The sequence below is a fragment of the Somniosus microcephalus genome, chromosome 6 (genome assembly GCF_052327205.1).
Source record: "Somniosus microcephalus isolate GS21.2 chromosome 6, FLI_Smic_1.0, whole genome shotgun sequence".
Taxonomy (NCBI): domain Eukaryota; kingdom Metazoa; phylum Chordata; class Chondrichthyes; order Squaliformes; family Somniosidae; genus Somniosus; species Somniosus microcephalus.
Genome location: NC_140992.1, coordinates 48,528,112 through 48,541,078, shown reverse-complemented (window position 1 = coordinate 48,541,078; position 12,967 = coordinate 48,528,112). Strand labels below are relative to the sequence as shown.

Below are 12,967 nucleotides of genomic sequence, written 5' to 3'. Positions count from 1 at the left end.
AGGAACACACTCATGTTGGCCAGATTTGCATAACCTGCACAATTAAACACTTTTGCCTCGCACCTTCTTACCAGAGCATCGACAATGGACAAGAACCTGCGGATTCCTATCACTCTGACCACCATACTGACAATTGCAAGTCGCTCTAAGCCCTCAATGTGGAAGTCCCGTTTGCGAACTGACACAGGCCACACTTCAACAGTTTACCATCAGAAATTTTTATCACAACAAGCAACTGATGGCATTTCAAAAATAAACACAATATCTGTGGCTTCAGCAGATGTGGAGGCCCCTTGCTCACTTTCTTGCTGCTCCTGTCTCAACACCTTTGGCGGCCGTCCTCTGGGGTTGCGAACCTGTGAGGGCTCGGCAACAGTCTGCTGCTCCTGCGGCTGTGCAGGGGTTGAGACGCCCATCTCAGTTGGGTGAGGTCTCTGGTGGGGCTCTGACTGAGGGCTTTGCAGTGGCATGGTCGTGTGAGCGCCTGGCGAGGAGCCCCCATTTCCTTGTTCTCTGCAACCAACATCCCTCTCATGGGTCAGCCCCACTTCAGAACTAGCAAGTGGCTTGACAGCACCTGGCTGCACTTCAGGGGGGCCGTGAGGACCCGTTTCTGCACTGCAAGTTCTACTCCAGAAAACTTCTATGAAGGTCTGGTTTCTATGCTCAATAGCTGACCATCGCTCCTCAAGAGATGTCAGTCTATTCTGAACAATGACCATGTTTTCAACACTCTGTTGACTTGGCTCCTCCATGGCCATAGCCATCCTCTCCTCTGCCGTAACCATCCTTTCCACGGAGGTTGCCATCCTTTCCGTGGTGATGTGTTCATGCGCCAATGCCTCCACAAAGGCTCTGCTCATGTTCGCGATGGACTCCTCCATTCGCTCCACACTCGCAGCGACCCTGGAGACAAAACCTGACAGAGACTCCTGCACCTGTTCCTGGCGTTCCAGCATCGCTCTCCTTCTGGATGGACCCAGATGCAGAGGGTTGACATGCAGCGGAGCCGAGCTGGGAGAGTCCTGCGCTCTCCGACGAGGACTCTCCACTGCTGTCCCTGTCTCCACCATCTGCTGATGCTCACTTGTGAGCTGTGATACACCAGGTGGCAACTCTACTCTATGTCCTGAAAGTCCCACCGAGGTGTGAGTGTCTGCGCTGGTGCTGGGTGCGCTGAATTCTGCTGACGCTGCACCTTCAGAAGTTGCAGCTTCCTCTGAGAAGTCTGGGCGCTCAGGCTGTTCCTCCTGGACAGTGGGGAGGGGGGCTTTCGATGGTCCTATGGGGGAATAAAGGAAAGTGTTAGAGATGTGAGGTCAAGGTTACATGAACATTGAATAGTGCAGATGATCATAAGTCAATCTGTTAGAGCATCAGATTCATTATCGATGCCTCATGCAATGTCAATGAGAGAGATGCCAAACTATTCTGTCACCAGCTTGCTGTGATGCGCCTGTCTGTCCGCCCCCCACTTGGGAATCCTCCTCGATCCCGGCGATTTCCAGGGCCGCCTCCTCCCAGCTGGTGAGCTGGGCTACTGAGGGTGGCCCTCCTCCTGTCATGGCTCTTTCCCTCTTATTGTGGGTTATCTTTTCCTGCAATGAGAGACACAAGTGGAGTTTGAGTGAGAATGAAGGACTGAGTGTAGAGAATGCATAGCATTGATGCTTGGAAAGAGACAAAGGGCCCTCCCTGTGTGTTGTAAGTTGTTGTTGCATCACAGTGATAGGGAGTGTGAGGGCTACGTGGTCGAATAGTTAAGTGAATGTGACTATAGAGAGAGAGGCAATGGGTAAGGATGCAGGGATATAAGGGTCAAGTGGGATGTGGAAGAAGAGGTTGGCAAAGCAGATTGCTGGTGATGAGAGGCAATGGGGATCAGATTGAGGGTGATGGGAAAGTCATACTCACTTTTCCTGTGCGGAGAAGGTCATGAAACCTCTTCCTGCATTGCAGCCAGATTCTGCGGCTCATTGATATGGAGTTGACCTCCTTGGCCACTTGCAGCCACACAGCTTTAGTCTGCTGGGGTGACTTTTTTCTCCCTGAGGAAGGGAAGAACATCTCCTTATTAGATCTTGCTCCCTGCACCAGAGCTTGGAGGGCGGGCTCATCAAAGCGTGGTGCACACTTTTGCTTGCTGGTGGACATGGTCGGTAAATGAAGTCCTTCATACAATTTCCAAAGCGTTTCCAGTCTCCAGAAGAAGCAAGGCTGCTTGCAGGTCTTAAATCCAGCAGCATTGATGACGTCGTCGGAGGTGACTTTCTGTATGAAAAGACTCATTGGGCCAGGGGTTCCCACGCGCTGGAAATCAATTGCCTAATTAGGGGGAAATCACAGATTTTCAAGATTTCACTTCGGAGTCGGGGTCCTGACACGATTCCCACCTGACACGCCTCAGCCCGCCCACACTGGCAAAATCGAGCCCACAGTCTCTGTCACAGGTGGGGCAGATGGTGGTTGAAGGGGCGGGTGGGTGGGGTGCTTGGGTTGATGTGCGCTGCTTGCACTTGGCTTCCACTTGCTCCCGGAGAAGAGACTCGAGGTGTTCGGCGCCTTCCCGGATGCTTCTCCACTTTGTGCGGTCTTGGGCCAGGGATTCCCAGGTGTCGGTGGGGGTGTTGCATTTTTTCAAGGAAGCTTTGAGGGTGTCCTTGAAGCATTTCCTCTGCTCACCTGGGGCTCTCTTGCCATGTCGGAACTCCGAGTAGAGCGCTTGTTTTGGGAGTCTCGTATCGGGCATGCGGACGATGTGACCCGTCCGTCGGAGTTGATCAAGTGTGGTCAAAGCTTCGATGCTAGGATTGTTGGCCTGAGCGAGAACACTGAAGTTGGTGTGCCTATCCTGCCAATGGATTTGCAGGATCTTGCGAAGGCAGCGCTGGTGGTACCTCTCCAGTGCTTTGAGGTGCCTGCTGTACATGGTCCATGTCTCTGAGGCATGAGCTTTGTGCCAGGTTTGAGGTCCTGGTCTTCAAACACGCTCTTCCTCAGGCGACCGAAGGCGGCACTGGCACACTGAAGGCGGTGTTGGACTTTGTCATCAACGTCTGCCCTTGTTGACAGTAGGCTCCCGAGGTATGGAAAGTGGTCCATTGTAGGTCAGTAAGGACAGGAGTGATGGGTGAACAGGACATGGTGCGGATATGGACAGCAGAATGTTGTATAAGCTAAAGTTTATGGAGGGTGGAGTATGGGAAGCCAGCCAGGAGCGCATTGGAATAGTCGATTTATGTAGATAACAAAAGCATGGATGAGGGTTTCAGCAGCAAATGGGCTGCGCCAGAGGTGGAGACAGAGGTAGAAGTAGGCAGTCTTTGTGATGGGGAGGTAATGAAGTTGGAAGCTCAGCTCAGGATCTTATAGGATACCGACGCTGCAAAAAGTCTGATTCAGTCTGAGACCGTGGCCGGAGAGGGGCATAGGATCGGTGACAATGGTATGGAGTTTGTGGCTGGAGCCAAAGATAATGGCTTTGGCCTTTTCAATGTTTAATTGCCGAAAATTGTGGCTCATCCAGGACTGGATCTCGGACAATCAATCTGACAACACAGATGCAGTGGAGGGGTCAAGCGAGGTGGTGGTGAGGTAGAGCTGCATGCTGGCTTATACACGTGGAAACGAATGCCATGTCTTAGGATGATGTTGCTGAGGGACAGCATGTAGATGAGGAGTAGAAGGGGGCCAAGGACAATCCTTGGAGCACTCCAGAGGTAACGGTGTGGGGTGAGCAAAGAAGCCATTGCAGCAGATTCTCCGGCTACAATTGGATAGATGAGTGTGCGGGCGGTCATACTCAGCTGAACAGTAGAGGAGAGGAGTAGGAAGAGGATGGTGCAGCCAACCGTGTTAAAGGCTGCAGCGATGTCGAGAAGAACTAGGAGGGTTAGTGCACCATGGTCACAGAGGATGTCATTCGTGACTTTGACTAGAGCCGTTTTAGTGATCGAGCAGGGGTGGATTCTGATTAGAGGGCTTCAAACATGGAACATTCAAGGACTTTGGAAAGGAAAGAGAGGTTAGAAATGGAGCGGTAGTTTGTAAGATATGGGGTTAAAGATGTTTTTTTTGAGAAGGGGATGATGTCAGGTTTGAAATGGCAGGGGACAATATCTGAGGAGAGGGAACCATTTACAATGTTAGCTAGCTTCAGAGCCAGGAAGAGAAGTTAGGTGATCAGCATTTTAGTAGGAATAGGGTTGAGAGAGCAGGAGGTGGATCTCATGGACAAGCTGAGCATGGGGGGAGCTAGAAGAGAAACTAAAGGAAGATATGGGTTTAGAGCTGGGGGCATTGGGAAATCTTTGGGGAAGTTTGTCTTGGTGGGCGAGGGGAAATGAAGGCTGCGGCAGAGGCAGCCTAACAGATAGTCTCAATCTTAATGACAAAGAAGCTTGTGAATTATTCGCACTTAAGGTCATAAAACTGTACTGTTGACTAAGATACATTGCACAAGTTATTCACTCATTTGGAGCATATTTATCCTTTTACCAAAATAGCCCACCTAATAAACAATAAAGCATACAGCCCCAAAGGTTGGAGGGTCTCAGCAGTACAGACTCCTTACCCCCTTTGAAGATGCTATCATGGAGTTCACCTGCCATACATGGCATGGATAATGTGTAAGCTGAGGAAGAGGTATACACTCCCAAGTTAGCATCATTATAATTGCATAGTTTCTCTGTTCTGATGTATAAGGCAGAGACTGTGTTCCAGTGTGAAATACTAATTGTACTGTCTGCACAGCAGCAACACACACACTTATCTTGTACCATCCTCATGTTACTGGTATAATATAACCCAAGAAGCAGCTAGCAACAGGTCTCGTCATAGCACTCAACATAATCACCAATTGAAGCAGGCACCAGCACTCCTGCGGGTATAAAAGATTTAGGAGAGGATTTCAAGGTGAGTCAACTCACATGGGTGTGGAACTGGTCGAAGTAGAAGTTGAAGAAGGACTGGCTGCTGCTGGATCGAGACATTGCTTCAATCTGGGCCCTGGTGAGTTGTTTTGTGATTCCAACCTCAATTCAGCTATGAATGGAGGATACTTCATGAACCAGTGCTTCAGCCACTTGCTTTCTTGAGGCCATGCTGCACACTGGATTCTGTACATTTGCAGATTCTGTTATGAAGCAAAGGACTTCTGCTTTGCAGTCTGCCATTAGTTAACTGGCAGCATCAGCAAGAGAGCCCTGAGGCATTCATGTGACGAGCACAATTAGAGCATCTCTCAGGAATAGTTCCACTGATGATGTTGAGACATTTATGTTGATGTGCGCTGCTTGTTATGTTGTTGATGGACAGCTCCTACATGCATGAAGATAGACTCCAGGAAATCATGAATGAAAAATTCCAAGACGTTGTTGCATTCCACAATGTGTTTGAATACATAAGTGGCTGCTATGAAGACCATGGGCTAAATTTTACTCACCGAGACGAGTTGGGGGGCAGGACTGCTGCCTTCCAGGTTCTAGTCCCGTCCTCAGTGACATCCGATGCACAGACGCTATTTTCCCCTGATTGGCCTTGTTAAGCCCGCCCTAAGGGCTTGCTGGCCAATTAAGGGAAAGCCGGTGTGAGATGACATCAGTTGGTGACACTTCATCTGCCGGTTTTCTTAAAGGCACAATAACCATATATTTTTGACAGATGATTTGACAGTTTGACAGCATTGAGGTGCTATCAAACACTGACCATCACTGTACAAAGGTGAGCCCTTGCACCCAGGCTCTCCAGTGACTCCTTAGGGTAAAACAGATTGCAGCTGCAGGTGAGGGTACAGAAGCGATCTGTCACTTCTCCCATTGAGGTGAGGCCACACAAACACTTCAAAACTTGTCACCTACAGAAAAATCTAAACACATTAAAAATGACTTTCCCAACATTTCCTTACTTCTGATACTCACCAGTGTCCCATTGCATCCTTCACACCGCTTCTGCAGCTGTCATCTGTATAGCAACAGTACAACAGACGCACAACACACCTCACTTACCCTGGCGGGGTTCCCCGACATCGGGAAGCCCGCAGCAGAAGTCGAAAAATTGGAAAAAGCCTGTTAACAGGCCGTTAAGTGGTTATAATGCTCTTCATGCCACTAGGAGTCGGGTCCCTGCGCAAATCGGGGACCCGACTCCCGCAAGGATTGGTTGGAGGCGGGTTGGGAGCAGGTTCGGGACCCGCTCCCATTCTTTTTGACTTTCCCAGCAGTCCCGCCTCCAAACCCGCCTCCTCAAGGCTGGTAAAATCCAACCCGTAGTCTCCAGAGGCACAGGAACAACAGGTGACTTTCAAGTTACTGACAGTCTCTTGCCTATAGCTGACAGCAGAAGCACCCAAAAGGATGCTAGCCCCTACAGTTGGAATAGGACAAAACGTTCATGGCGTAAGGCAGGATGGTCTGGATATGTTAAATGTCAAGCAGTTTCACAACAGACTTCTCAGGAAATTTGAATACCTACTCCTTCAGTAGTACAAGTAGGAGTAGTAGAGTAGAAATATCACGGCACACTGGTTCAAACACCACACAAAACAAAAAACATGCTTATCCTTCACTGTTATTGTCAATCCCCTCCAACGTTACAGCCATTGCTTTCCTTTGGAATGAATAATTTCCACATTAACTGAACTACTGATGAATAGCTGACTTAGAATCATAGAACGGTTGCAGCACAGAAGAAGGAGGCCATTCGGCCCATCAAGCCTGTGCCGGCTTTCTGCAAGAGCACTCCCCCGCCCTTTCCCCGTAGCTCTGCAAATTTATTTCCTTCACGTACTTATCCAATTCCCTTTTGAAAGCCACGATTTAATCTGCCTTCACCACCCTTTCAGGCAGTGTATTCCAGATCATAACTGCTCGCTGCGCAAAAAGGCTTTTCCTCATGTCGCCTTTGGTTCTTCTGCCAATCACCTTAAATCTGTGTCCTCTGGTTCTCGACCCTTCCGTCAATGGGAACAGTTTTTCTCTATCTACTTTCTCTAGACCCCTCATGATCTTGAACGCCTCTATTAAATCTCCGCTCAATCTTCTCTGCTCCAAGGAGAACAACCCCAGCTTCTCCAGTCTATCCACGTAACTGAAGTCCCTCATCCATGTAAATCTTTTCTGCACCCTCCCTAAGGCCTTCACATCCTTCCTAAAGTGCGGTGCCCAGAATTGGACACAATACTCCAGTTGAGGCCGAACTGGTGCTTTTTAAAGGTTCATCATAACCTCCTTGCTTTTATACTCTATGCCTCTATTTATAAAGCCCAGGATCCCGTATGCTTTTTAAACCGCTTTCTCAACCTGTCCTGCCACCTTCAATGATTTGTGCACATATACCCCCAGGTCTCTCTGTTCCTGCACCCCCCTTTAGAATTGTACCCTTTAGTTTATATTGCCTCTCTTCATTCTTCCTACCAAAATGTATCACTTCACACTTTTCTGCATCTACCACATGCCTGCCCATTCCAACAACCTTTCCACGTCCTCTTGAAGTCGATCACTATCCTCCTCACTGTTCACTATACTTCCAAATTTTGTGTCATCTGCAAATTTTGCCAAGTCCAAGTCATCAATATATATCAAGAAAAGCAGTGGTCCTAGTACTGAACCCTGAGAAACACCACTGTATACCTTCCTCCAGTCCGAAAAACAACCGTTCACCTCTAAACTACTTTCTGTCACTTAGCCAATTTTGTATCCATGCTGCCACTGTCCCGTTTATTCCATGGGCTTCAACTTTGCTGGCAAGCCTATTATGTGGCACGTTATCAAACACCTTTTGGAAGTCCATGTACACCACATCAACCGCATTGCCCTCATCAACCCTCTCTGTTACCTCATCAAAAAATTCAATCAAGTTAGTTAAACACGATTTGCCTTTAACAAATCTGTGCTGGCTTTCTTTAATTAATCCACACTTGTCCAAGTGACTGTTAATTTTGTCCCAGATTATCGTTTCTAATAGCTTCCCCACCACCGAGGTTAAACTGACTAGCCTGTGGTTGCTGGGTTTATCTTTACACCTTTTTTGAACACGGGTGTAACATTTGAAATTCTCCAGTCCTCTGGCACCTCCCCACCCCCCCCCCCCCCCTTATCTAAGGAGGATTGAAAGATTATGGCCAGTATCTCCACAATTTCCACCTTTACTTCCCTCAGCATCCTAGGATGCATCCCATCCGGTCCTGGTGGCTTATCTACTTTAAGTACAGCCAGCCTTTCTAGTACCTCCCTTTTTTTTAAATCAATTTTTAGCCCATCCAGTATCTCAACGACCTCCTCTTTCACTCTGACTTTAGCAGTATCTTCTTCCTTGGTAAAGACAGATGCAAAGTACTCATTTAATACCTCAGCCATACCTCTGTCTCCATGCATAGGCCTCCTTTTTGGTCCCTCATCGGCCCCACCCCTGCTCTTACTACCCGTTTATTATTTATATATGTCTATAGAAAACTTTTGGATTCCTTTTTATGTTAGCTGCCAGTCTATTCTCATACTCTCTTAGGGAAAAAAAAGGCTAATGCATTATGTATAGAGAGGTTTCAAGGAAAGAACAGTTCAGTTAGAGCCTGGTAAACCCATGCTGCTGAGCTTCTGCTAGTACCTCAGCATTCACCTGCCCCTCATCATTCTCATGTGATTCAGCTTGTTGCTGCTCTTATTCCGCAAGCAGATTTATGCGTCTTTCCACGGCTATGTTTTAAGCATGCAGCATGGCACTTGTTCTGCTAAGTTTCTCAGGAATCATGTTGTAGAACAACCCTGCCCTCATACAGTCCAAACATCAAGACTGTTGTTTCTGTCTTTCAAATGTACTTTGTTCTATGTTCTTAGCTAGGGGCTGTGAGGTTGGCATAGCAGCATCTTGAGCCACATACTGAGTCAATCTCGAAGGAGCCAGCTGTTCAATTTCTCTTCACCACGATTGTTTTCAGATATGGGTCTCACAAGTAGCCCTAGGAACCATATATTCATATGCATTAATATTTGGTGGTGTTTGAAGACATTTGATATACATTAATAACTTGGACTTGGGGGTTCAGGGCAAATTTCAAAATTTGCAGATGACACAAAACTTGGAAGTGTAGTAAATAGTGAGGAAGATAGTAATAGACTTCCAGAAGACATAGACAGGCTGGTGGGATGGGCAGACACATGGTAGATGAAATTCAACGCAGAGAAGTGTGAGGTTCTCTTGTGGTAGGAAGAATGAGGATAAACTGTACACAGTAAATGGTACAATTTTAAAGGGGGTGCAAGAACAGGGAGACCTGGGAGTGTTTGTGCACAAATCCGTGAAGGTGGCAGGACAGGTTAACAAAGCAGTTAATAAAGCATATGGGATCCTGGGATTCATAATTGGAGGCACATAGTACAAAAGCCAGGAAGTTATGCTAAATCTATATAAAACACAAGTTTGGCCCCATCTGGAGTATTGCCCAATTCTGGGCACCACAATTTAGGAAGGATGTGAAGGATTTGGAGAGGATACAGAAGAGATTCAGTAGAATGGTTCCAGCGATGAGGTTACGTGTTACAGTTAGGTGGATAGACTAGAGAAGCTGGGGTTGTTCTCCTTGGAGCAGAGAAGGCTATGAGGAGATTTGATAGCAGTGTTTAAAATCATGAAGGGTTTAGATAGAGTAAATAAAGAGAAATTGTTTCCAATGGCTGATGGGTCGATAACGAGCGGGCACAGATTTTATGTGATTGGCAATAGAACCAGAGGCGACATGAGGAAAAGCTTTTTTACGCAACGACTGGTTAAGATTTGGAATGTACTGCCTGATTGGGTGGAGGATACAGATTCAATAGTAGCCTTCAAAAGGGAATTGTATAAATATTTGAAGGAGAAAAAAGTTGTAGGGATATGGGGAAAGAGTGGGGGAGTGGGACTAACTGGATTGGTCTTCGAAAGAGCCAGCGCAGACTTGATGGACCGAATGCTCTCTTTCTGTGCAGTACTATTCTATGAAGACCATTTTTAGATAATCATGGGATGGTATAATTTTCTGTCGATGAATGTTGCTTAAGTACTTGAAGGATCACATGGGTATCGTCAAAAGGTGATTTTGTTGAAGACCATATATGGACACTGGCCAAACGAACTTTTGATAAGAAAAGGGTTAAAACCTCGATACTCAAAGAACAACTTCACACAGACCTACTGCGAGAACAAAGGAACAGACTGAAGGCGACGTCACCTGTGTCAGAGATGGTCTAGAGACCAAGGGCTGCGAGCTACTCGTTGAACTATCGCCTGTTGTTAAGTATACTGTATTACTGTAAGCTTAATAAATCTTGATCTATTGCTCAAACATACTGGCTGCTGCCTATTTGTGTCTTGTCCAAGAACTCTGAGAGACCATTAAGATCTTACAGTATCCTTCTTGCCAAGCCTCCTGCCATTGCTTGCAAGGGGTCTGTGGCAAAACAGTTAATTGTCTTGGTCATCTTTAACACTACTTGCTTATGTTGCTCTTCGTTTGAAGGTCTAATTCTAAGATATGGCACAAGTTACCTGTGGCTTCTTTGGTGAAGTGTAAACTTCATGCACATTGCTCATATTGAGGTCAATGTAACTGTTATCTGCAGTACTTATGGACTCTAGTGGTCTTTCTACTATGATCTCAGATGCCCCTGGCCCACCTCTATTATTAGTAAGCCTTACTCATGTCATATATATGTTGTGTGGCCTGAAGCAGTTGAGTTGCACTTCACATTGTCTCAAGTACTGCTCCTTGCTGGACCTCGGTTGCTTTATTGGCAACTTTATAGTGGGTGCAGGTTCACCTTTTAATTGGTGCTTAAAAAAATGTTGACTCTGTATGTTAATGTCTGTTAAATAGGTTTGGGACTCAAAGCAATTTTGGGAATGTGACCAAAATTGCTGTATTGTTTCTTTAATTAATGCTAATGTATCAGCTTATTGCAAGTTAGTTGACACTAGGCATTTGTATTTTTTGAATTCTTTTTAAAGCTTTGAATTATTCAGTTTTTGAAATGTATTAACACATTTTCTGGAAACTGTAGTCCTTCTGATAGTAGCATGTCTTCATACCTACTAAGTGCCCATTCCTTAGATTTGTGACAGTTCCTTTTATCTTTCACAGAAAACTCCACCTTTAACTCCAGCAGTGAGGCAGAGCGGAAATCCCAACACTATTATCTGTCCTGCTTGAATGAGCAAAGAATTGAAGAGCTGGGAGCACAGCCTTTGATTGACCTCATTAATAGGGTAAGCCTTATTTGGGAGTATTTGAAAGGTCATAAACATTAATGCTTTGTTTAGTGTCTGTTAAAGCTTTACATGTAAACCACTTTTTCCTTCCAGTTTAAATTTTTTTTAAAGAAAAGTTTTGAAAGCATCAATTAATTTTGTTACTGTCTGAAGATAGTGTAACCATCTATAACCCATCAGAAATCCTGAAGTGAACTCTGTTTTAAGATTGATTTTATCATGGTGTTGTGGTTCAGGATGTTCGACAATTTTACCACAGAAAGGATTTGGATATAATTCATGTTAAAGTGTTAGTTTTAAATTAACTTGAGATTGTAAAAGCTTAAAAGCCATCTTATAACTGCATGCTGGAGGTACTGACAGAGGGCTTGTTCATGATTGCACATTTAATCTGTTACCCATAACAATTAGGTACAATAGGGGAGTTGTTTTCTTGTCTTAGATGCAACAAGTTAACATTCATACCATAGGGGTTTGAAATGTCCCTTTCCATTGAACTTGATGCGAATTTCATTTCAGTAGGTTAGGGAGGACAAGGGGTCATGCTTACAAGTTATGTAAGGGCAGAACTAGATTGGATGTTAGGCGGTTCATCTTTTTCCAGAGAACAGTGGACTTGTGGAACAGGTTGCCAGCTTGTGCGGTGAATTCTGATTTGCTGTATTCCTTCGAGGGAGAGCTGAGGCGGAGATCCAGAGTGTCTATTATCACCACTGTGTAATCTAATGTGTTGCACTGTGTCAGCCAATGAGTCGGAGGCGGGATGGGACTTAAGGCAGGACTCGCAGCAAATAGTCTATTTTATAGGAAACAAAATCTATTTACCCAGCAAACAGTATTTAAATAGTGCACTACAGCAAAGTCTGCAGAGTCTATTTTAAAAGTCTCTACAAACTACAGCAGCAAACAGAACTTATGACCAAAACTACAGCAACATCTCTCGGTAAAAGCAGGGTGATTTCGTCAGCAAAATTCAGTGAGTGGAGGGTCGTTACATAATACAAATTATGTGCGTAAAATCAATCCCAGTCATTTATAGCAGTGTGGTCTGCAGATGTGATTGACGGGGGAATTACCCAATCATCTCCATTCTAGCCGGAAGTAGTGGTGTCACTATATGAAGCCGTGAAGATCACCTCATACAAGAGGTAGGTACCCTGTGTTGTGAATGAGGGCCCATGTGATCTCCTAGAACAGGTCATGTTATTACATAACTAGATACTGGGCAGTTGCAGACAAACTCCTGAATGTAAGAACCATGGGGCTAGATTTTGGGAACAAAAACAATGGTCCACCCTGGATAAGGTGTTCTAATTTAAACTTCGTAAAGATGGCACATAAGATAAGGAACATCTGCCCTCGTAAAGATGGCATAAAATAAGGGACACCTGCCCTTCACACCGTTTTATATGGTGAACCCAGAACACCTGGAGATGAGACAAAATTCTGGAATATTACAAGCTGATGTGGCAGTAAAGAATTACAGAGGTCAGCAGAAAGATGAACAGTGATAATGAACTTGCATCAGCAGAAACTTTAAAGGAAATACAACTGAAAAAGGGTATAAATATTGTAGTCTCAACTGAGATAGCAGACTCGCTTTAATCGGGCAAAGCGATTCTCGACTACAGAGGCGGCTCTGTGGTCTTCCATTTTTTGTACCTCGGGGATCAAAGGTATTTGATATTGATGGATATCCTGTATAGAAAACTTTAAGAACTGCAATACT

The 12,967-nt window shown here is 45.6% G+C and overlaps 1 protein-coding gene across 5 annotated transcripts in view; it reads left to right on the top strand.

The window, feature by feature from the left end:
- ece2b (endothelin converting enzyme 2b) overlaps positions 1 to 12,967 on the top strand; it is a 280,796-nt gene that overhangs the window by 183,851 nt on the left and 83,978 nt on the right. For all 5 annotated transcript variants that reach the window (XM_085990179.1, XM_085990178.1, XM_085990177.1 and 2 more), the window contains one exon: positions 11,111 to 11,235. In XM_085990179.1, coding sequence (XP_085846305.1) covers positions 11,111 to 11,235 — 125 coding nt within the window. The remainder of the gene's footprint in view (positions 1 to 11,110; positions 11,236 to 12,967) is intronic.